Raw genomic sequence first — 22,530 nt, forward strand, 5'->3', positions numbered from 1 at the left:
AAGCCTGTGGGGGCATTTTCTTGACTGATAGGGAGGGACCCAGCCCACTGTAGGCAGTACCATCCCTGGGCAGTGGTCGTGAAATGTATAAGAAAGCAGCCTGAGCAAGCCAGTAAGCATCATTACTCTATGGTCCCTGCTTAGATTCCTGCCTTGCTTTCTCTGATGATGGACTATAACCTATAAGCCAAATAAACACCATGCTCCCCAAGTTGCTTCTGGACAAGGTCTTTTTCACAGCAATAGAAAGCAAACTTGGAAAAGGACAAATAAAAATGGCTTCAGGGGTTGACAGTATTGCTCGGAGACTGAGCAATTGCTTAGCACATGCAAGGCTCTCAATTTGACCCCAGCCAGAAAATAAATTCAAGTAAATAAATGAATAAACAGACAAATGAAATGGCTCCAAACTTGACGTGATTCTTTGACAGGAAGGTAAATTTCCTTCTACAGAAGAGGAAGATTAAAGGAGCAATGAGGATTAAAAGAGGTAGCATCCAGGCAGCAGATGTTCTTCAGGGTCCCTTGCCATGTGCCCTTGCCCCACCTCTGATAGAAGCTGCAGGTGTGGCAGTGGAGACACAGAAGGTCCCACTTCAAGCACCCTATGCTTCTCTGCTACCCTGGAGCTCTTTCCAAAGCTGAGCCAGCCAGCAACACAGGATGGAGTGGAGAGAGCCGAGATCTCTGAGCTGGGAGCTATGGTATGAATGTCCTAGCTTCCATCCTGAGGACACAAGCTCAGGCTAAACTGCCCAGCTGCCCACACCAACCATCTTCACTGGCTTCCGGCTCCCCTACACAAGTCTGAGTCTCTGGCTCTGCTTTTCAGGGACTTGGAGTAAAGCCAGCATGGGAAGCAGTCAGGATGGTTCTGGTCTGGCACATGCTCCTTTGTGTGCTGAACACTGTACTGGCAGAAGGACTCCAGCAAAGATATAAACTGATGCTAGAAAGGGGATGGTAAATAAGGGACTAATCTACAAGGCAACGGGGAGTCACAGGGGAACTGAATGGTGGTGTAAGCATGGCACTGTTATCAACAGTCATGGTCACTCTGTGGTGAAGAAAACAGTAAGGCCAGGAAGTAGGCAGGGGACACAGGAAGATCTCACATGCTGCAGCGTGCTGAGCAAAGGACAGGCCTCTTCACAAATGGACTTCAGAAAGGTGAAGAGCAACTGTGCAAAGGAGAGATTTCCTCTACAAATGGTGGTGTAACACACATGTGATCCTTCCACTCTCATCCACTCACAGAAAGGACAGCAGGTACACACAACAAGAGGTGCACCACAGGGCACAATACACAACAGGAGGTGCACCACAGGGCACAATACACAACAGGAGGTGCACCACAGGGCACAATACACAACAGGAGGTGCACCACAGGGCACAATACACAACAGGAGGTGCACCACAGGGCACAATACACAACAGGAGGTGCACCACAGGGCACAATACACAACAGGAGGTGCACCACAGGGCACAATACACAACAGGAGGTGCACCACAGGGCACAATACACAACAAGAGGTGCACCACAGAGCACAATACACAACAAGAGGTGCACCACAGGGCACAATACACAACAAGAGGTGCACCACAGGGCACAATACACAACAAGAGGTGCACCACAGGGCACAATACACAACAAGAGGTGCACCACAGGGCACAATACACAACAAGAGGTGCACCACAGGGCACAATACACAACAAGAGGTATACCACAGGGCTCAATACACAACAACAATACACAAGAGGTGTATCACAGGGCACAAAAACCAAAGATCCCAAAAAGGACACACAGCCTGGAATTGAGGTGGGGATAACAACAGATACACAAATTCACCCTCAGGGCAGAAATGAAATCCAAAAGAAGTTGTAGGCCCCAAAGGGCCAAGCTGAGACAACGTCAATATTCTCACCCTAGGAGACTAAGGGTGTGGGTGGTTAATAAACACAAACTAAACTTGCATGTAAAATCCTCTCTTTAAAAAGACAACAATCAAGCATGCAAAACAGCTTAGTAAGTAAGAAAGGTTGTTCTCGACACCCATGTAAAAATACTGGCATGGATGCATGGGCCTGTAATTCAAGCACTGGCGAGCAGAGATAGGTGTACACCAAGAGCTCATTGCCAGCCACAGTAATTAAAAAGGTGAGCTTCCAACTCAAAGACAGGCCTTTGTCTCAGAGCAATGAGGCAGACAGTAACAGAGGAAAGCACCTGGCACCTTACTCTGTGTTCCACATGTGTGCTCACAGGCACATATACCTGCCTCATACATGTACCACACATCACACCCATATTTATATGAATATGCCAAAGATGACAACTAAGAAATCGGAAAATTCATGTCCAAGAGAACAGAAAGCAATCTACTGAAGAGTACAGAAAAGGGTTTAAGATTTCTTTTTATTTTGTGTGTGTGTCTATTTTTGTTTTATGTCTATGCAGCAAGGCATGCAGTCCCTTGCAGAAGCCAGAAGAGGGGGTCGATTCTCTGGAACTGTAGTTACAGACAGATCTGAAGTGCCATAAGGGTGCTGGAAACCAAACTTGGGTTTCTGTAAGAGCAGCAAGCACTCTTAATTTCTGCGCCATCTCTCCAGCCCCTCCCCTACACACCAAGAATAGTTTAAATCACTGATAAAATAAAGACAGACAACAAAAGATGGAGCTCAGGTGAAACAGACTTAGAAAATTGAGAGAAAGAGCTCCAGGCAAGGGTTGGTCTAGGAGCTGTGACCGCCTTCTAGAAGGGTCCTCAGGTAGAGGTGAGCTCATGCAGTCACAGAGAAGCCTTTGTGTTACTTTTCTTGCCTTTTCCACTCAGTTTCTCCTTTATTTCATGAAACCTTGAGAGACAGATCTATCCAGCCTCCCTCTGATGTCAGTCCATCTTCTCAACATGCCCTCTGCAGACAGCAGTAAGGCCCACCTCATTTCCAGAGTCCCACAGTCTAGATCAAGGGAGTGAATTCAACTCAAAATTTAAAAATTAAAGGCAAAATGTACACTGCCTCACTCACTTCTGGTGTGAAATCATTTAGACTACACAGACCACCTTAAAGCTATAATAAACCTCGACTTTAAAAATATTTCTGATATTCTTAGTATCAGAACTAAATTTTCCTTTCTTTCCTTTTCTTTCTTAGCATAGGTAAGAAATGACAACTGCCAGTCAGCTAGTCAAAGGAGGACAATCACTCATCACCAAACAACACACAATAAAACCTAAGGAAAAGATTTGACAAATGGGCAGGAAACAGTGGCAAAGGAAGCCACTGCAATATACTAAAGAGGTGGCTATCCAATCAAACATTTCAAGTGTTGCTTGGCTGGAAATGGGAGCAATGAATTCATTAAGCTGTCTCTGTAGTCAAGACCTTCGGATTGGCGTGGTCCACGGGTCTCATCGGAAAGCCTGGGCGGAACACTTCTACACCCTCCTGAGCATCTGTGCCCAGCAGAAGGTATAAGAGAAGGCACTGGCATTTACTAAGCACTTGCCATGTGTCAGGTCCTTTAAATACACAACATCCTCACAGGCTGTGAGACCAGATGAAGAAAGAGGCTCAAAAAGAAACAAGCTCCCAGCCAAGTGGCACAGCAAAGATTAAAACCCAGCCCTTTCTAACTCCAAGAGAGCTCTAACTCTTTCTGGCTTCCCAAACACAACCTTTGCTGCACTGTGGAATGCTCAACTATCTGCCATTCATTCAAATACTGAGTGGGTACTTTCCATTCTTCCAAAGAGGAATGGACATGCCATTAAGGCAATGACAGACACAGCTGTGCATACAGTGATAGCTAAATCAATGCATAGTACTTAAGGTATAATGTAAGTATTATGAATGAGAAGGAAGGAGAGAAGAAATCTGACAGAAAGCATACTAATGGGATCTCTTTAAACCAAGTGGTCAGGAGGAACCTCTCCACAAAGCTGACTGCTCACTAAGGATCTGCTGATTGTACACTTTGGTGAGTCTATTACAGTAGAGTTAACACTAGCTACCGGAAGACCTGTTAAAAACAAGCTCATCAGTGTGGCTGAGGCCCAGCAAACACAAGTGTGGCTGATAAAGATGGAGAAAGAGCAGAGGTTGGGTCAAGAAGCTCTGATCTGACTGTGACAGTGGTAATCCACTAAAAGGTGTTAACACAGAAGAGATGTAACCTAACGTAAGTCTTAAAAGACCCTAGCTACTCTATGTAGAATGGAGTACGGAAGGCAGAAATGGGAACAGGAAGGTAAATAAGAAGGCTGCACAGCTTCAGGAGTCCAAACAAGAGATGTCGGCAGTGAGAAGGTAAGAGTGGAGATGAGAAGGGAGTGATTTAGGGCTATAATCTGAGGGGCAACTGTGAGGACTTGCTACGGGCTTTAGGGACCGAGGAGCCTGCACTTTGGGCTACTGCTATTAGGCAATGCAGACATAAACATGACTAATACTAGAAAGCAGCAGAGTGGCAGCATGTGGGTCTTAGGTCAGCACTGAAATATCTGATCCACAGTCAGGAGGAGGTGTCCAGCACACAGCTGGCTGGCTGTTAGGATCATTACGAAGAAATCAGAGCTACATAGCCCATTCCAATGGCAGGAAGGAGTGGAGGAATGGAGAAAGAAAAGGGTTGAGCCCCCAGCTCTGGGATACACCAGTATCCTTTAACAGAGGAGGCAGAGAGGTAGAGAGGGCAAGGAGGTGAAAAGAAACAGGTGGCCAGGGAGAAGGGCAGCTGCTGCTCAAAGCTGGCAAAGGATTTCACAGTTTAGAAACTGTTACTGACTGGATAGAGGCAAAGGCTGTGAAGACTCTTATGATGGCGTAGAGGATGGAAGCTGTGAATATCAGCAACTCTTTTGAGAAATTTTACCTCAAATGGGAATACAGAAATTGGATAGTAGCTGAAACAAATGTGAAATCAGAAGGGAAGGGGGCACTCTTCCCAAACATCTAATATCAGGTATGTCTCACATTTATGAAAATGGCTCAAAAAAAAAAAAAAAAAAAAAGGCCAAAAGGTGGGAGATTCAGAAGAGAGAGGGAGCTAGGAGGTCAGAAGTGAAGTCACAAGGGGAGGACTGTTCTTGGATAGCAGCAGGGATACTTCCATTCTACCCTAGAAAAGGCAGTTTGCAGCTGACAGTCAAACAGGGGCTCTGTTTAGTGACCAATGAAATGGGGTCCTCAATTAGTGGGATAGGGAAAAAGAGAACCTGAAAAATAGTTCAGCAATGTGCTAGGCACACAGGCCCTAGAGACACAGGTAATGTGAGCAGCTAGCCAAGGCTGGGGTGCAACAGACTTAGCCTACGTAGGCTATTCTGAGATTTGTTCTCAGTATCAAGATGCTGCGTGGCCTATGCAGAGAAGGCAAGGCAAGAACAGCACAGACAGCTAAGAAGCGGGCTACCAGATACATGGCTATTGGAAATGCACAGCTAGGTAGAATAACACACTGCATGTTTAAATGCCTATCAGCAGCACTGTGATGCCCAAATGGGAGGAGCCTGCCACAATCATCCTGGAGAAAATGATGGAAAGCTAGGGCTGGAGAAGAAGCAGTCTAGGTTTCAGAGGTGGAGACCAGAACACCAGTGAGATCCCTGGACTTTTGGGGTCAGATCCTTTCTAGAACCCCCAAGTATCTATTCCCTCTGAACTATAAAATAGTCCAAATACTGGCCAAGTCATCTCTCTGACAACCTAATCCTAGTCCAGTCCCTTTGGCCACTTCTCCGGTGCCATCTTTAGAACCCCTGCCAGCCTCATAGTCTGGTGGTTCTACACCTATCTCTCAACCATGCCCACAACTACAAATCAGATCTTCTGTGGTCAGTTGGAACTCAAAATTGTATGAGCCTTTCAAAAACAATTCTTAAGCATACCTAGTGCTCCTCTTTCATATTTTTACGATTTTTCAGCTATCAAATATCATTTGACATTGAACTACAGAGACCAAAAACTTTTGATGAAGAAATTCTGAATCATGCCTCTAGAGGGTGAACTGGAAACATGTAAGACAAGGACTAGGAATTCACGCCAGGTGAATACCAAGGAAAAGGAAAGGAAGCATTGCTCATTCCACAAGGCAGGTTGCCCTGGCCTTATCACATCACCAACAAGAGTGAGGTGCTCAGTTGGGAAGGTGCACAAGAACTAATGAGACATTTCCTGATCATTTCTGGCAGACAGGTGGAGTCAGTCACTCTGGAGTCTCTCCATTTTCATAGTCCCTCCAGGTGGATGGCTAGAAAGTAGAAAGTCTGAAAGGCCTAAGTCTATCAAAGTTTGCACTGGGGTCATCAGACACTGGCTTGGTAATAAACAAAGACATACATCATTAGCTGGCTGCTGCAGATGGTATTCATAAAATCTTCCCTGAGTGGCAAAGGGTGGAATTAATAGGAAAGGTAGCTTAAAAAAAAAAAAAAAAAAAAAAAAAGGTATGTAGCCCAAGGAGTCATCAAACTCACTGGCACACTCACCCTTGTAACACAAGACTTGAGCAGCAATAGTCACAAAACTTTACTTAGTGCTATAGATATACTCCAGATCTATTGTTTTATTTCATCTTTTTAAGATTCCTAGGGGATAAGTACCATCATCTCTAGGAATGAAGAAATCAAGATGGAGACAGATGGCATACATCTGAATGGGAGAGCTAGATAGGAGCTCTGTTCAAAGACTAGACGACACCCCCCACCCCCCCCCCCCCCCCTCCCACTGCTGCCAAGAGCAACAAAAACATCTCACTTCTAGAAGGAATTTCTAGGCACAGGACTAGTGTTGTCCTGACCAAGGAAAATATTGAGTATCTCCACTCCCCCATTCCCAGAAAATTCTCCAATGGCTAAGGGAATGCTGGGTCCTCCCATCTTTGTGAAAAGATTACTGGCCACAGCATGTAAAGCTGGACCTGAAAGGAGCTAACCAGGGCCTGGTCTAGAGCATGTATACAAGTCAAGCCTTCAATAGGGACTTGGAACCATGACCAAACCATTATGAGTTCAGTAGTGCACAGGGAAGAACAGTGCTCCGAAATGAAGGTTACGCAGAGTTAGGCCTCTTTTTCTAACACTAGCTGTCAGCTGCTAGAGGCTGGGAAGCGTATGGGACAGGCAAGTGCAAGAGAAAGCAGGTACCCAAGTATAAACATCACATGTTTGCTTTCAGTGTTGGCTCATAAGGGGCTTTCTCTAAAACCATAATCAGGTTGGAATTTTTATAACTCATGAGATTAAGAATACCAATTTTGAAGACTTGTGATGAGTGCTCACATGCTTTTCTGACAACTAGCTGGAGTAGAAAAGCTTGTCCACTAGAAGCAAGCCCATATCTCCCAACCCACCTTGTTCTCACCTCGGTCCCCAGTTCATAGTACCCATATGGTCCTACATGGTCAGGGAGCAGTGGTACCTTTTACTGCAAACTTTACAAGGTTGGGTATTCAGAGGCTCCAGAAACTCTCTAGTCTTGAGTACCAACTATGATTGTCCAATTCTCTTTGAAGATGAACTGGGTATGTCCCTCCAGAGGACTTATACTCAGAAAATGTTAGGTATCAGGGATTAAGAGACTGGGCCTCATCAAGCTTGCCAAAAACAGAATGCTCCAGTTTTCTTTTTAGCAGAAGGGTCCTATAAGGCTTAGTAATGCAATGATGTAAGGAAGACTAGGGTGTCTAACTCTTGCCAAGAGTTAAAGCGGTAGCAACTTGTGTTTTTCTGCCTGTATCAGAACCGAGAACTTTTGGTGAGCTACACCTCAGACTAGTCAACTTTCCTATTTTTTCCTAGACCGCCCAGCAACCCTGAGAAGCAGTCGGAGGAGCTGAGATAATGAGAAGAACCGGCACAGCTCTTACTGGCTTCACAGCCCAAGCAGCTGCCATGGGTGGTCTACAAGGAACATGAAAGGGGAATAGCTCCTCAAGGACTGATTTATAAAATACAAACATATCTAATGTTTTCCCTTCTTTGTGTCAGGAAAACGACCTGTAGTATTTCCCCACATAGGAACAACTCCCAGCAGATACAATGAGAAAATAATTTAGTTCAAGCTCAACATAAAACAGCGGAGTCACGACTGCAATGGTGTTTTTAAGCTGATGCCAAAACCAGAGGAGATGCCAGGAGGGCTGACTCTTCTAGCTCTCGACAGCCAGGCAGCTTTCTGAGACTCCCAGGAATAATTTTAAGGGGAAGCTTTATCTCACCTCTTTGTAATGGGCCTGAGTGTGGCTCTGCTCAAGTCCCCTCACAGTCACCAGCACACAGTCTAATTACTTAATTGCACGACTGGCAAAAATTCTTTCCCAGCCATTTCAGGAGCTCTCAGGTACACTGCACACCAACACCTGAGTCCATTTAGCAAACTGAGTGTATTCCTCCTCAAACCTCCTCAAACAAAGAGGTACCTGGGCCCATGTCTACCTGGTTTCCAGCGAAACTGTGGCCTTCTTTTGGAAGAAAGTGTCAAGCAGGCGTAGGAGCTCGTCTTCCAGGCTTTGGTCTCTAGGGATATCAGGTGTGGGGATCCCATCATGGCCTAAAATACTGGAATCCAAGTGTCTTAAATATCCATTTTTGCAGCCGCCCTTGGCATAGTCCTCCATGATCTGCAAATGAAAGTGTTTGGTCAGACAGAGGTATATAGAGAATGGGGAGGACAGGTGGATAAGAATGGGGTACAGGCGAGTGAGAACTGGTCCACATGCAGAAACAAGGAAGGAAAGGGAGGATACAGGCCTGCGAGCCCATACATTCACACTTATGTTAAGAAAGGGAGGCATTTGTATCACTTCCCTTAGCCTCAATTTTCTTACTCTAAAGTGGTACCTATCTCTTGCTATGGTTCAGAGAATAAAATAATATGGACAAGTTAGGGTCTGACTCACTACAGGAGCCCTCTGGATGCGTGTTCTCCCATCCCATAAGTCCACTCCTTAGAAATTCTTCCTAAGGAGAATGTGGAATGAATGTCCTCAATCCTGCTTTGGATAGTTGTATGTTTCATATAACATCATTGCTTAGACTATAGACACATACATTATTATTACTCTACTGACACAAACTAATTAACAGGGATTTGATGTATCTCATTAGGAGGGTGGAGAGTTCTTAATTCCCATGGAGATGTTATTTACAGATCCACCTTCCTGGGTCATTGGGTATCCCAGAGGAGCACTTACCCAGAGACTTCTATTAAAGCCTGTTCTGGGCATGTCCTGGGATGGTACAATTAGCATCCTCTCTCCCCTATCCAAAGCTGTAAATTTTCTCAACCAGTCTATAAATAACTCCTCTTGATTTCATTACTGTTAGTGATATACACATATTAGCCATCACTCTATCTCTCCACACTGGAAAAATGATTAATATTTTTTAAATGGAAGACAAGATTCACACAAATGAGCTGTTATTTATAGGTTCTTTTTCTGTCACCAATCTAGTTATTAAATCCATCAAATAAGCAATCTCCGAAAAAGGAAAAAAATAGACTATAGTAATAAAAGCAGAAATTATTATTTGCTGAGTACTTATTACATGCCCTTCCCAGAAGGGTAGTTAAGGAAGGAAAGCAGAGGCTGGAGTGGCACAGCCAAGGCTCCAAACCAGGTTCATGGGATTCCAAAGCACCCATTTCCAGTGCTTCGTGTTCCCAAACTATAAAGATCAGCTACTGGCCACTCATGACTCTTGTGAATGTGGTTACCTTGGAGACCAAACGTTCCACACCTACAGCATCCACCTCTTACTACATCTAATCAATCCATATCCAACCATATCTCAATATTTAAGGTTCTTTTAAGCTTGGAGATTGTCTATTTCAATTGTTCATTAGCAATGTGACTAGAAGATTCTATATGGATGGGCTTATTGACCAGAGTAATACTGAGCTAGGTTATAGGGGTCAAGAGATTGCAGAGAGACACTCTGTTCCATCAGGGAACACTTGCACTTCAATCTGATGACCTGATAGTTCATAAGAGTCCAGACACAAGGATTCATATCCTACCTCCATCACTGGAGCCCTTATCTGTGTTCTAGATAAATCATTTCCTCTCAAAGGCCTCAGTTTTCAATACATAAAACAAATGGTGGATGAGCTCTTTAAATATCTATTCAGGTCTAACAGCCAATTCTTACTGTTCTATAACTACCCAGTCCTTATGTCCAAGTATGTTTCATGGCTGACTCCATCACCCACTTTATAACTTCTAATAAAAAAGAAACCAGTTTCTCTGCTGCCTACTGGCATAAAGTAGAAACATAATGCAGGAAGAATGAAGAGAAAATGGACCACACTTCTCCAGACTGCAGACTGACTTGGACACACTGAGACAGGGTAAGGAGTAAACTATGTTTCTACCATATTACTCTCTCCAAATGCTAGTCACTCTGGAAATGATTCTCATCATCTGCTTCAATTTTGGTTGTGTCTTTCTCCTCCTTGCTAGCCAGCAGCTATATGGAGCACGGATTAGGGTGAAAAATGCAATAACAACAACAAAAAAGTGTCCGGCGTGAATATAAACAAGTCAGTGATGTCTTTTCTCAACAACAACAACAACAAAAAGCCAAACAGTCAAGAACAACAAAAAAAGACAAAGAAATGTCAAGCCATGAGATAAAAATTAGCTGAAGTCAGAGCTGCTAGCTATGGATAAATCCCCCCACAAAACAACTGGGGGCCTTTCCCTGGTCCTGCATGGTCTTCCTGTGAGGCTGGAAACTGAGCATGCTCTCTGTGGCCACTGCCATTCTGCCTTTGCTAAATCCACTTTCAGATTATAGAAGGGTAACAAGATTTTAAAAAATAGCTATTGATGGAATTGAAAATAGCAAAGAGCAAAAAAGCAGTAAATTAAATTTATGGTGTACCCAAATTATTCATCACTTCTATTTAGCACATTGAATAAACTTCTTGTTAGAATGTCACACATGTGAAATGGACAGTCCCAGTAACACTGTCATTTTGCTGACAAAAAGTCCTCATCTCCAATGAGAAGAGTGTCAGGTTACTGATGATAACTTTACAATTTTGGAAATGAAGGACTTAAAAGAGACTGCACGAATCTGAAATGCCTTAAAAGCTATAAAGTCCCAGTGTTTCTGTATTCTGTGTTCCTCAGAATGGACGGTACAAAGTTCCCAGGAAAGCAAGAGCCCAACTCTCCAAACATCCAAAATTTTGGTCATAAGACATATGAATTCCCTTGCAGGCAGTATGGAGGTGTGGGTATGGGAGAGATGGCCCCACCCCCTGCCTGGGCAGCATGTGAGAGCTGGCCCTGGTGGTATGTGTGTGGGAGAGCTGGCCCTGCCCCTTGCCTGTATTGGCACTAGGGTGAGCTGGGTCCTGCCCCTCATCAGGGTAGTGATGAAGAACTGGCCCTCCTGGTGTGGGTGAGGGACAGCTGGCCCCAATGGTGTGAATGTGGGAGAGCTGGTCCTGCCCAGCTACCAAAGCCAAGAGAGCTGGCCCTGTTGGCATTGGCATAGGAGGGCAGGTGGGCTGACCAACTCAACTACCACCCAGTACCAAGATTCAGGCCCAACATCTACTTCATCTAAGAACTATGGGAGCATATAAAAGGGCTGGTCCTGCAAAACCAAAGCCGCAGGATCTCCATGACACAGGGCAACAACAGGATATCTGAAAGGAGTCTCAGTGGGGATCCAGTATTGATAGTGGAGTAGTAGCCTTGAACCAGATCAATGACTCATCACAATGAACACTTACTTGCATGCAAAGCTGTTTGGGCAAAAGGGTACACTGGGTGACAAACCATGACACACTGCAACTTCCAAGGTTTTTCCAAGATATTTTTGGTTTTAATTTCTTTCATTTTTATTTTTCATTTCTTGAGGGGAGGGGGAGTTGCAAGGGCAGAGCGTGGATATGAAGGGACAGGGAGACGAGTGGGGTTGGGTGCATGATATAAAATCCAAAGAATCAATAAAAAGTTAAAAAAAAAAAAAAAGACATATGAATTCAAGTAGAAACTAAGAGGCCCTCTCCACATACACCAAGGTGGCCCAGTACAGGTGTCAATCAAACCTATTCCAAAACTCACATGGAATCTCATGTTGCTGATGCATCACTTAGCTCAGAGTCACTTGTCAGGCAACTGTGTGTATGGGATACCTGTGGCTACATCCCAAGAGTTTTACCTTATGAGTTCCTACAATCAGTCAATTGCAATCTTAACTCTCCTGGCCTAGCTGAAACCCCCATCTTCTTCTTAGAGGAAGAAGCTTGTTCTTCAGAAGAAACACAAAACAAAACAAATTGATCTGGAATGTCACTTTATAGAAAGTTCTCAAGGCCAGGACACTCTCACCTACTACCTTTGAACTACGAAATCAAATAGATCTGCTGAATACAAAATACACCTACAATGCTACAAACATCCATCTCTCTCCAGCCCTGTCTAACAGTTTCTAAAATGGTCTCCAAACATACTTCTGCATTTTTCTACTCCATATTTATATGAAGCAACATTCATAGCATTAATATTATAAAATCAAAATGTCAATCAACTCTGAGAAATGTTGAAGATGCTATACATCCTGCATTGTAAATATTCAGCCAAGATTTAAGTCTTTAAATAAAAATAAACAAGCACATCCATCTCATTAGCATATAAATTTGCTTCTGTCTTTAATAAATGGTAGAACTATATGTACACCAAAGACTTGCTTTAAAGCCCATTTTTTTATGATTTATTACTAGAAAACTATGAGTTATGTACAGCTAGGTGGCTGAGAATGTGTAGAGAGTCCTCAAGGGAAAAGGGGCTGCCATGTGGAAAAATGTATAAGACATTGCTTGAGAGTCACACAAGGCCTGTTTCTTGATCAATGTGACAGCCTACCAATAACTGGACTCAATTAAATTAAGCTCTTTTATCTATCTCCATGCCCCCTAGTCCTCAAGTTTCTAACCTCATATATGACAAAAAACAATACAACTAATCCCATGAGTCCTGCATCTTGCCAGCACCCTCCCTCTAGATGTCTCCATCTAGAGATGTCAGTTCCACACTCTGCATGTCATGAGTTTCAACATTCCTACCCTAACTGTGTCCTCCTGAAACGACCTCTTATGATGGTGACTCCTCTAACATCAAGTAATAACTGGCAAACACATACAAGAAAGCAGGGGCACCTCGGTAGAGACTTTTATAATTAAGCTCATTGAGACAACAGGATAGCTGTTGGTCACATGGATGGCTTCTACATAAACTACCCACATATGGGAAGTGTGCATCCTCAGGTCCTCCTGTAATGGCTGTGATTAAGGGCAGTCATTTTGGAAAGAAACATGAAAAACTCTAAACTACTCCTATCTTTATCAAATTAAAAGTTGTTGGGGGAAGGTACCTGAAAACAGACTGTATGCTTATTGCATATCTGTATCCATCACTAATTATACATCTGGGAATATAGTCTAAGGAAATAAATCCTAGAGACAAAAAAAAAAAAAAATGTGTACAGACATTTGCAAAAATGACTTGAAGCCATTCATGTGTCCAATAAGAGTTAGGCCATTAAACTTTAGTTCCTCAGTTTGATGGAAAATGATGCTATGACTTAATGACAATAAGAAAACTACATTTGGTGCCTGTGGTGTAACGCCTTGCGCAGCCTTAGTGCAGTGGGAAGGGGCTTGGACCTGCCTAGGCTCAGTATGCTGGGCTCTGCTAACTCCCCATGGGAGACCTCGATTTGGGGGATGTGGAGATGCAGGGTGGCTTAGGAGAGAGTTCTGGGGGGATGGGAGGAGGTAGGAGGTGGGATCTGTGGGTGGTATGTAGAGTGAGTAGAAATTTTCTTAATAAAGAAAAATGAAAAAAGAAAGCTGCATTTCAACGTAAGTGGCACAATCAGAAGGTACAGTTATGAAATGTCAATTATGCTGCTTTAAAGCAACAGGATTAAGGGGTATTTCTCCATATTCTAAAATCTCTCCTCTTCTTTCCCCTCCCCTCTCTCATCTCTCTATTTTCTGATTTATAGCCTCCAAGAGACGAGAAATGATGCTCTGCCCCCAGTCTGTAAGTCCTACTGCTCAGAGATAGGTATGGAAAATATGGACATTTCTGTGCCTGCAGATGTAGGACTCTCAGATATTACTCTAGCACCAAGTCTGCCTGCATGCCACCATGCTCTCCCATCATGAAGCTAATGGACTGAGCCTCTGAAAATGTAAGAAAGCCACCCCAATTAAATGTTTTCTTATAAGAGTTGTCATGGTCATGGTGTCTCTTCATAGCAATAAAACCCCAAACTAAGACAGAGATTCACACACCCTCCCAGAGAACAGCAGGCTCCTCTCTTTGCCATCTCCCCTCACCTAATCTCCCTTTCCTCCCTCAGTTTTAAATTGTAGTCATCTTTCCATGCAGATCTTTCCACCCCATTCTGGGGAAAGCCAAGGAACTGTGTGATAAAGGAAAAGGCTTTTTGAGGGAACATCAAATTGATGTGCAATGTGACGAATGACTCAAATTGGAATCGGCTGGTATTAAGATCTTAGTGTGGGCAGAAGAAAAGGCCTCTGTTCTCCAAAGGACATAATGGGACATTTAACAGATTTTTTCAAAGGGCAAATGAACAAACAAAACTCGGCATTTACAGCTCAAATGGAGCTAGTGAAGAAGGAGCTGCTTATTAAAAACAAGGCCTCAGAGGAAGTAAGCCGGGAGACTTGTTTCTCCTGTAAGTGGCTTGCCGTTGCTCTTGGTTTTCAAAATTATCTGGAGCCCTGGAGGCCAAGATCAATAATAATCCCTGTCTCAAAGAAAGCAGACGGCCAAAGCACAGCATAAATATAGTGCCTCTGAGCAATGCCCACTGGGAAGCAGGGAAGATACAGCCCATAAACCTCTCCCAAGAAATAGTGTGGCCACAGATGTGAGTGAGGCCTGTATGTACCTGATGCTCCAAGCTGAGATAAGACAAATGCACCCAGGAAAAGCCCAGTTTTGATCTTGAGGGATTCCTCTGCACCCATGGTCAAAACAACCCTGTCTTTAGAATGATGCTAATGCACATATGGAGCCAGGTTCTTTCACAGGAGAAATGGGCTAGCCAAGGCTACAGGAAGGCAATGTCTCCCTCTCCAACACAGTTTCAGGGTCCTAGTTACAAACATAGTAAAAAGAGACAAATGTCAGCAATGCACCTAGAAGTGGCCAGGATGAGAGGCCACAGGGGGCGTACAGACGTCTTCCTTTAAGATATGGATATTCTAAGGGCTGCATCTACATTATCCACGCTCTCTGGAGCCATGGCCACTCTCCAAAGAACTCTGAGACCACACCACTCATCCCAGATATGGCATCTGTAGCAAATAGCCAGAGCCAGGCCATAGTAACAGCACCACAGGATATCAGACATATTTGATAAGACATGATCAAAGTTGAAGGAAGCTGGGACAGACCCAATGACCAACAGGGCCCTCAAGACTCCACTCTAGCAAAGAGAATTTCAAAGAATTCCCTCAGAGAGATAGCCTTAAAAATTAGGGGGAGGGGTGTGGAATGGGTATGGGGGTTGTTTCTGCAATTAGCACAGGACAACAAGAACATTTCTTCTTACCTCTGTTTGTTTTGTTGACTCAAGTCTGTCGTTTCCCTGGAAACACATGGAAGAGAGATCAAAAATGGTTTTCTTCAGGTGCTGGTTATCTGTGTGGAGGTCCTTCACAAGCTGTATGAGGTCACTGACCTGGACGTAAACACAGAGATAGAGGTCTCATTTCAAGGCAGAGGAGTATGACTTGTGGGCAGGTTACCTGAGCTAGCCTGAGCTTCTATGTCTGCTATGGGATAATGCTTTTTCACACTGGTTTAATAAAATGTTGATTGGCCAGTAGCCAGGCAGGAAGTATGGGCGGGATAAACAGACAAGGAGAATTCTGGGAAGAGGAAGGCTAAGTCAGGAGATGCCAGCCCGCTGTCCAGGCAGCAGTATGTAATGGCACACAGTTAAAGTCACAGAACATGTGGCAACATATAGATTAACAGAAATGGGCTGAGTTTAAATGTAAGAGCTAGTCAGCAGTTAGCATGAGCTAATGGCCGAGCAGCTTTAATTAATATAAGCAAGGCCCTGTGTGTTTACTTAGGTCTGAGAGCCTGCAGACCAGGTGTGAAACAGGAAAACTTCAACTACATGTGTCTACAGATGATGTTAGAATAGCACAGTTCTATAGAATGAGAACTCACCATGAGCACAGCCACAACACACTAAAGGCACTTGGTCAATGGCAGCTAACATTCTTTCTTATGTCTGAACATTCTGGAGGAAAGATGCCCCAGAGCTGAAGTTTCTCCAACTATGTCAGAGCTTCCTTGCTGGCAGAGACCTCCTTCTCTCTATACCCAGTTAGCAGTGCCAGTCATATAAGTGGTCCTTAATAAAGCAATAACCCCTGTGAGCTTTTATCAACCATTGCCAGCAAACCCCTAAGGAATTAGAGAGACTGTTTTATAATGAGGAACCAGGGATACAAAGAAGGTCACTGTTCTGGGCTGCCACGTTTAGAGCATCTGGAAAACTGTGTAAGGCATAGCAAGAGTCAAGACACCAACAGGGGACAGAGCAGCAGACTCTACAGAACACAGCACAGGGTACCTAGGCTCAGTCCAGCACTCCAACTCCAGGCCCAGCTCTTGCTAGGCCAAGCTCACAGGCAACTGAGCAGACTCACTTTGTTTCCCATGAGCTCCAAATACCAGTGTCTGATAATTTTTCAAAAGGTTCTTACCCTTCAAAGAAAATTAAAAAAAAAAAAAATCTACCTTGTCTATGCATATAGATGTGCAAGACACACACACACACACACACACACACACACACAAATTCAAATTTAACAATGGTCCTTTGAAACTTTGTGTCAATCTAACCATATCACAGATCTACAGACTGAAAACCTTGCATATAAAAAAGATGCAGTGATTCTACTTCAAACTATTTTCATTCAAATCTATCAGTTCCTACTAGATGAGTCAGGTCCTGGGACATCAGAAATAAACATAACACAAAGACTACATTTAAGGGGATCATACTCCAGATATCTAGACACAAAGAAACCAAATAGTCACCAATCAGTATGGGAGGGGATATCCATCAGGATTAGGTACAATGAAGTGAATGAACCAAGGAAAAGTAGGTTGCTCATTGTGGGGAGGGGGGTGGGGGACTGGCCAAGCACCTTCTCTGGAGAGTGGGCCTGAGCTAAGGTCTCCAGCCTGGACACAAGAATCCACCCTGAGGGGCACCTGTCAGCACCATGCACATGAGGAGCCATGAAGCAATGCAGAAAAGAGTGCAGGCAGGAGAGGAAAGGAGCTTGAGAAGAACACACTTCTGGAGTCAGGAACAAAGAGACAAGGACAAGCCCGAAAAGGTAGCAGGTCAGGTCAATACCTTTTTCTTGAGTTCTTCTTGAGAAAAATGTTCCACTTGAAACTGATTGGGCTCTTCAAGGCAAATACTTAGATATGATGTTTGATCACTATAGAATGAAAATGATTCTTCTGCAAAAAAAAAAAAAAAAAAAAAGAGAGAGAGAAAGAAAGAAAATTTAAAAATGTGATGGAGAAGAGAAGAAACTCTACTAGAAACAGATCCTCCCAAGCCCAATCCTCATGCCTTCTACCTAGAGCAATTGCAGTGGAGTCAGGTGGCGGAGCTGAAGCTCACAGGGTTAAAGCCTGACCTTCAGAGAAAAAGTAATTCTGCCTGCTCGACAGGCTCATGTCTCAATGTGTGGTTTCTCTGGGTCTGTAGGCTGTCACTGCAGCCAATCCTGAATTACAATTTGCCTATCAAGTGCTGTACCTGGAAACCACTCTTGATGGCCCAAGTAAAAGATAATTTCAGTTCAAGTAAGAGTGGTTCTGCTTAGGAATGAATACACAAAAATAGATGAGACCCCAAGCATAGACCTCAAGTGATAAGACAATGACTGATGTATTTTACTGGCCCCCAAGTTCTTGAAGGAAGAGAGCACACAAAATACAAAAATTGTCTACCAGAGTGAATACAAAGCGGTCTCAGTTACCTATGTGTCAGGGTCTGCTTCCCATGGCACACATCACATTCTAATAGTGTAGGAAGAAGCAGAGCCAGGGGACATTTGGGGCACCCCTACAAACAGAATCTGATTTAATATACATAGCCAGTGCTGGTGTGTTCCTAGACAGAGCCCTGGACCTCCAAGCAGCATATCCTGGGTCAAACGATGCAAATCAATGACCCCATGCCCAACTCAACATATTCATCTATACCAACTCTGCTTCACTGGATGACTGTGAGGAGCAGAGGTAAAAAGGCAAGAGCCTAGAGCCCTGCACATTATGCACAGAACAGGCTCAAGAAATATCACCCACCACAGCAACAACCAGTTTTTACCACACATGCCAAGCACAAGACACCAACAAACTATAAGGAGCCCAGTTTGGAGCAGAGCAGAGGGCCCAGATGAACTGTGCTATCCCATGGGCCCTAGTCCTCTCTATGTGACTCTAAAATAGCAATCTTGCTCCATAGCTATGTGGTCCTGCTCAGTGGAGCTAGAGCAGGAAAAGTCTACTCTATGAGGATTGATTACCAGACAATGGGGCTTCCAGTCCCTCAGGTTATCTGGAGTAGCAAATGATGTATATAGGAGGGCAGGATGCACCCTACCATAGACCCTCCACAGAATAACCAGAGTTAGCAAGCCCTCTCCCTAGGAAGTGAAGCCAGACAGACACAGACGCAGCCACCAGAGAGCACCATGTGGCCATTCCATCTCCTGGCCTGGAGTTCCTTCCAGTTCAACCAAGACCCTCCACATGAAACAACCAAGAGGAAAGCCATAGAAAGGAGTGTGTACCTTCTCGCCTCTGAATTTCTCTGAGCTGCTCCTGCAGGGCCTTCTTCAGATTCCGATAGGCAAGCACCTCTTGCTCGAGCTGCTGCCTCAAGGCAAGAACCTCTTTCAGCTCAGCCTGCAGGTTGCTGACACTAGGTAAAACAAAACACCAGAAATTATAAAACAGGCCAATTTGTGCTTTAAGATGCAGAGCCAAGCAAAGCTGTGGGTTTTTTGGTTTTGTTTTTTGTCACTTGTATGTTTGTTTTTGTTTTTTGTTTTGTTTTTTTGGGGGGTGGGTGGGCTATAAAAGTAAATGTATTTATTACAGATAAAGGTAAATATAAAAGTATAGAGAAAATAAAAATTACTATGATGCTCCAACTGATCAACATATGTTATTTCTCCTGAATCTTTTTCTCCATGAGTATTTCCACACAGTCTAAATGCCACTGGATGTGCAAGGCAGAACTATGTATTCCTTGCTTAAATAGTCTCCTACACTTGTGAAAGTTTCTGGCAACATTTTTAATGAGCATTATATTAGATCGGGTGACTATTCTCCATTTACTATAACTCATTCCTTACTAGTGTCTACTATAGACATAGCAGGTGGAAAGGATCTAATTCTCCACAACAGTCCGTTGTTTGGAATAATGCCTTGAGAAGGCTTAGTGTACAAGAGGCTCTCTCTCTCAGTTCCTAGGCTTCAGGAGAGAGGAATCAGATTTCTGGTATGCTCCCTCAAAGAGGTCATACTGGGGTAGGGTGAGGGTTAAAAGTCAAGAGGGATGAAAAACTAAGGAAAAGTGAATTCACAGTAAGACAGAAACAGAACAATTCAGGCCCACAGAATTCTATTGCAGTAACTCAACCAAACTTGAAATGCAACAGTATGAATGAATTTTTCTGGAAGAGGGGATGTTAAGTTTTACATGTAGGTCCATACAGTATAAGAAGCCCAGAACACAGTGAGGCCATGAAAAGGACATGCTACCTAGAGCTGCAGTAATCATGAGGAACTCTTCCCAACAGAAGTTCCTCCAGTGATGGGCAAGTTCTATATACTGTCTAATACAGCAGCCACTAGCTAATGTGCCTACTCAACATCTGAAATGGGGTTTAATGTACCAAGGAACTGAATGTTTAATGTTGTTAAACTGAAAGTATGTGTAAGTTTAAGTAACCACTTAGCTAATGGCTGTTCTACTAGATGGTGCAGATCCACAGAAAAGCTTTAGACTTACATCCATCTGCAAGTACCACATGATCTGAAAGACACCCAGCTCTCAGAGGCACACGGAGATCCGGCTGACACCTGCACTGCAGATACAGTCCACACTGTAGAGGGCTAAGCCTACTGTGAAGTTTGACATTTGGGTTACTTTCTTAAGGATGCCCAGCATTGCAGTGGATGAAAGCACACAAGCATTCTCAAGGCACATAAGAAAGTTTCCTTCTTAAACACTAAGAAGTGTATCACTCTCATCCAACGTCTGACATACTGTTCCCTGAAAGTGTTCATCACTGCTCTGTAACTACCTGTAAAAATGTATAAATATATGGAATTTTCTAGAGAGAAGGCTCATAAGCTTTTATCAGATTTCCCCAGAGTGGTTAGGAGCTATGCTGGGCTTAGGTGAGAAAGACTCAAGCTTCACTTCTCCAGTTCCATCCATGAAATCGTACATACAGATTAGCATACGCAGGAGGAAATAAACTGTTCTGTCCACTCTTCTCTGCTTGTGTGTGGAGGACAGTTCATTGTAAATCAGTCTTCATGCAAAGGAAGGGATTACAGGAAACTTGTACCTACTTCCACTTCCAAATAATCACAACGATCAATTTGTTTAGCAGATGGAAATCCTTCTTGAGTGTCAAAGTACAACACAGGCTTGCATGTGGCATGCTGCCAAAACATTTAACCAAGGAAGCAAAGGAGGGAGGATTCAGGTCTATCACTTAGGTGGTCCCAACTCCAGAGTCTTTGTGAGGTGTGAGCAGTCAACAGAACAAAGGTGTATTGCTCTGAGGGAAACAAGCACTGTGCATTCTTCTTGGATAAGGATGGCAGAAGGGGATGGCCAGGAGCAGAAATACAAAGTTCAAAAGACGACAATACCACTAACCAGCTCTATAGCTCCAGGCTAGTCAACTAAGCTGTTTCAGCTATAAAATGAGATAATTACATCTTTACTTTGAGCTGCTTTTGGGGTTAAGTGAGATGTTACATGAGAAAGCTCGGTAGATACTCAGGTAGTCTACATCATTTCCCTCCTTCCTCACCTGATGAGTCAGAAATTCTGGTTCTTGGGAATTACAATAGGGAATCTCATCTAGAGAGAATTTTGTATCTATAGAAGGTATTTGGCTATATCTGGAGACGTCTGTGGTTGTCACAACTATACTGGAATGGGGCAGTGTGGCACCAGCTTGCAGGCAGAAGTAGGGATACTACTAATGTCCTACAGTACATAGTGTGTATTATATGATCTATAAAGCCTACCATATATAGTGTGTACTATATGATCTATAAAGCCTACAGTACGTAGTGTGTACTATATGATCTATAAAGCCTACAGTACGTAGTGTGTACTATATGATCTATAAAGCCTACAGTACATAGTGTATACTATATGATCTATAAAACCTACAGTACACAGTATATACTATACGATCTATAAAGCCTACAGTATGTAGTGTATACTATACGATCTATAAAGCCTACAGTACGTAGTGTATACTATATGATCTATGTGTCCCTGTGATCTATAAAGATCTAGCTCCAAATGTCCCCATACTGCTGAGGCTGAGCAACAACTGAACTCACACTCTGGTTGAGGGTGCATCAACAACTTTAGTTCAGAAGCCTAGAAGGTCTGAACTCTGATCATCTTCACAGTAGGACTTTGGGAGACTTACCAGGAGGCAAGCTGGCTCTTAACACCCTAGAGAGCATTTTCCACTTCTGCAATATGGAATTAAAGTCACCAACTTCTGAGTATAGCCAGTTTGAAGTGACCCAGCTCATGGTGGCTATCCTTTCCTTTCTCACTTTAATCACAAGTAGGTCTTATAGGTCACCACATTTACTATATTCCCAGAGTGAGTAGTGCTAAAACTACAAACAGGAACTCCAACTAGCTCTCATCCACAACTGTGTCTGTCTGTATGCACCAAGGTCTGAGGATCCAAAACCCCATAGCTACGTATATGCACAGGGGGACATGGAGGCTGGGCTTTTCATGTTGCTATTCCTAATAAGTACTGAGAGCTTCCTGCCTGCCAGGCAGCACTGACATTTACATAGTATCAGACCTTGTGTCTTAGTTACTTTTCTATTGTTGTACTAAGATGCCTTGACTAAGATAGCATAAAGAGGAAGAGTTTATTATGGCTTACAGTTTCAGAGAATGAGAGCGCATGACCAGACACAAGCAAAAGTCAGAGAGCAAACTGAGAATGTGGGCTTTCCAAACCTCAAAGCCCACTCCCAGTGATATGCCTTCTAATCCTTCTCAAATACTTCTAGCAACAGGGACCAAGGGGCCATTCTCATTCAAACTACTATGTCTTATATAGCAACATTATCAAGGCTGGTAGACAAGGAGGTGAATAGAGAAGTAGATAATGAAGTAGGTTTGGAGA

The 22,530-nt window shown here is 43.6% G+C and overlaps 1 protein-coding gene across 6 annotated transcripts in view; it reads right to left on the minus strand.

Moving 5' to 3' along the window:
* Positions 1–22,530, minus strand: part of Cdk5rap2 (CDK5 regulatory subunit associated protein 2) — a 198,011-nt gene that overhangs the window by 62,959 nt on the left and 112,522 nt on the right. For all 6 annotated transcript variants that reach the window (XM_036179221.1, XM_036179220.1, XM_036179218.1 and 3 more), the window contains 4 exons: positions 18,904–19,034; positions 17,451–17,560; positions 15,618–15,746; positions 8,442–8,626 (listed from right to left, as the gene is read on the minus strand). In XM_036179221.1, coding sequence (XP_036035114.1) covers positions 8,442–8,626; positions 15,618–15,746; positions 17,451–17,560; positions 18,904–19,034 — 555 coding nt within the window. The remainder of the gene's footprint in view (positions 1–8,441; positions 8,627–15,617; positions 15,747–17,450; positions 17,561–18,903; positions 19,035–22,530) is intronic.

The sequence above is a fragment of the Onychomys torridus genome, chromosome 2, assembly GCF_903995425.1.
Source record: "Onychomys torridus chromosome 2, mOncTor1.1, whole genome shotgun sequence".
Lineage (NCBI taxonomy): Eukaryota > Metazoa > Chordata > Mammalia > Rodentia > Cricetidae > Onychomys > Onychomys torridus.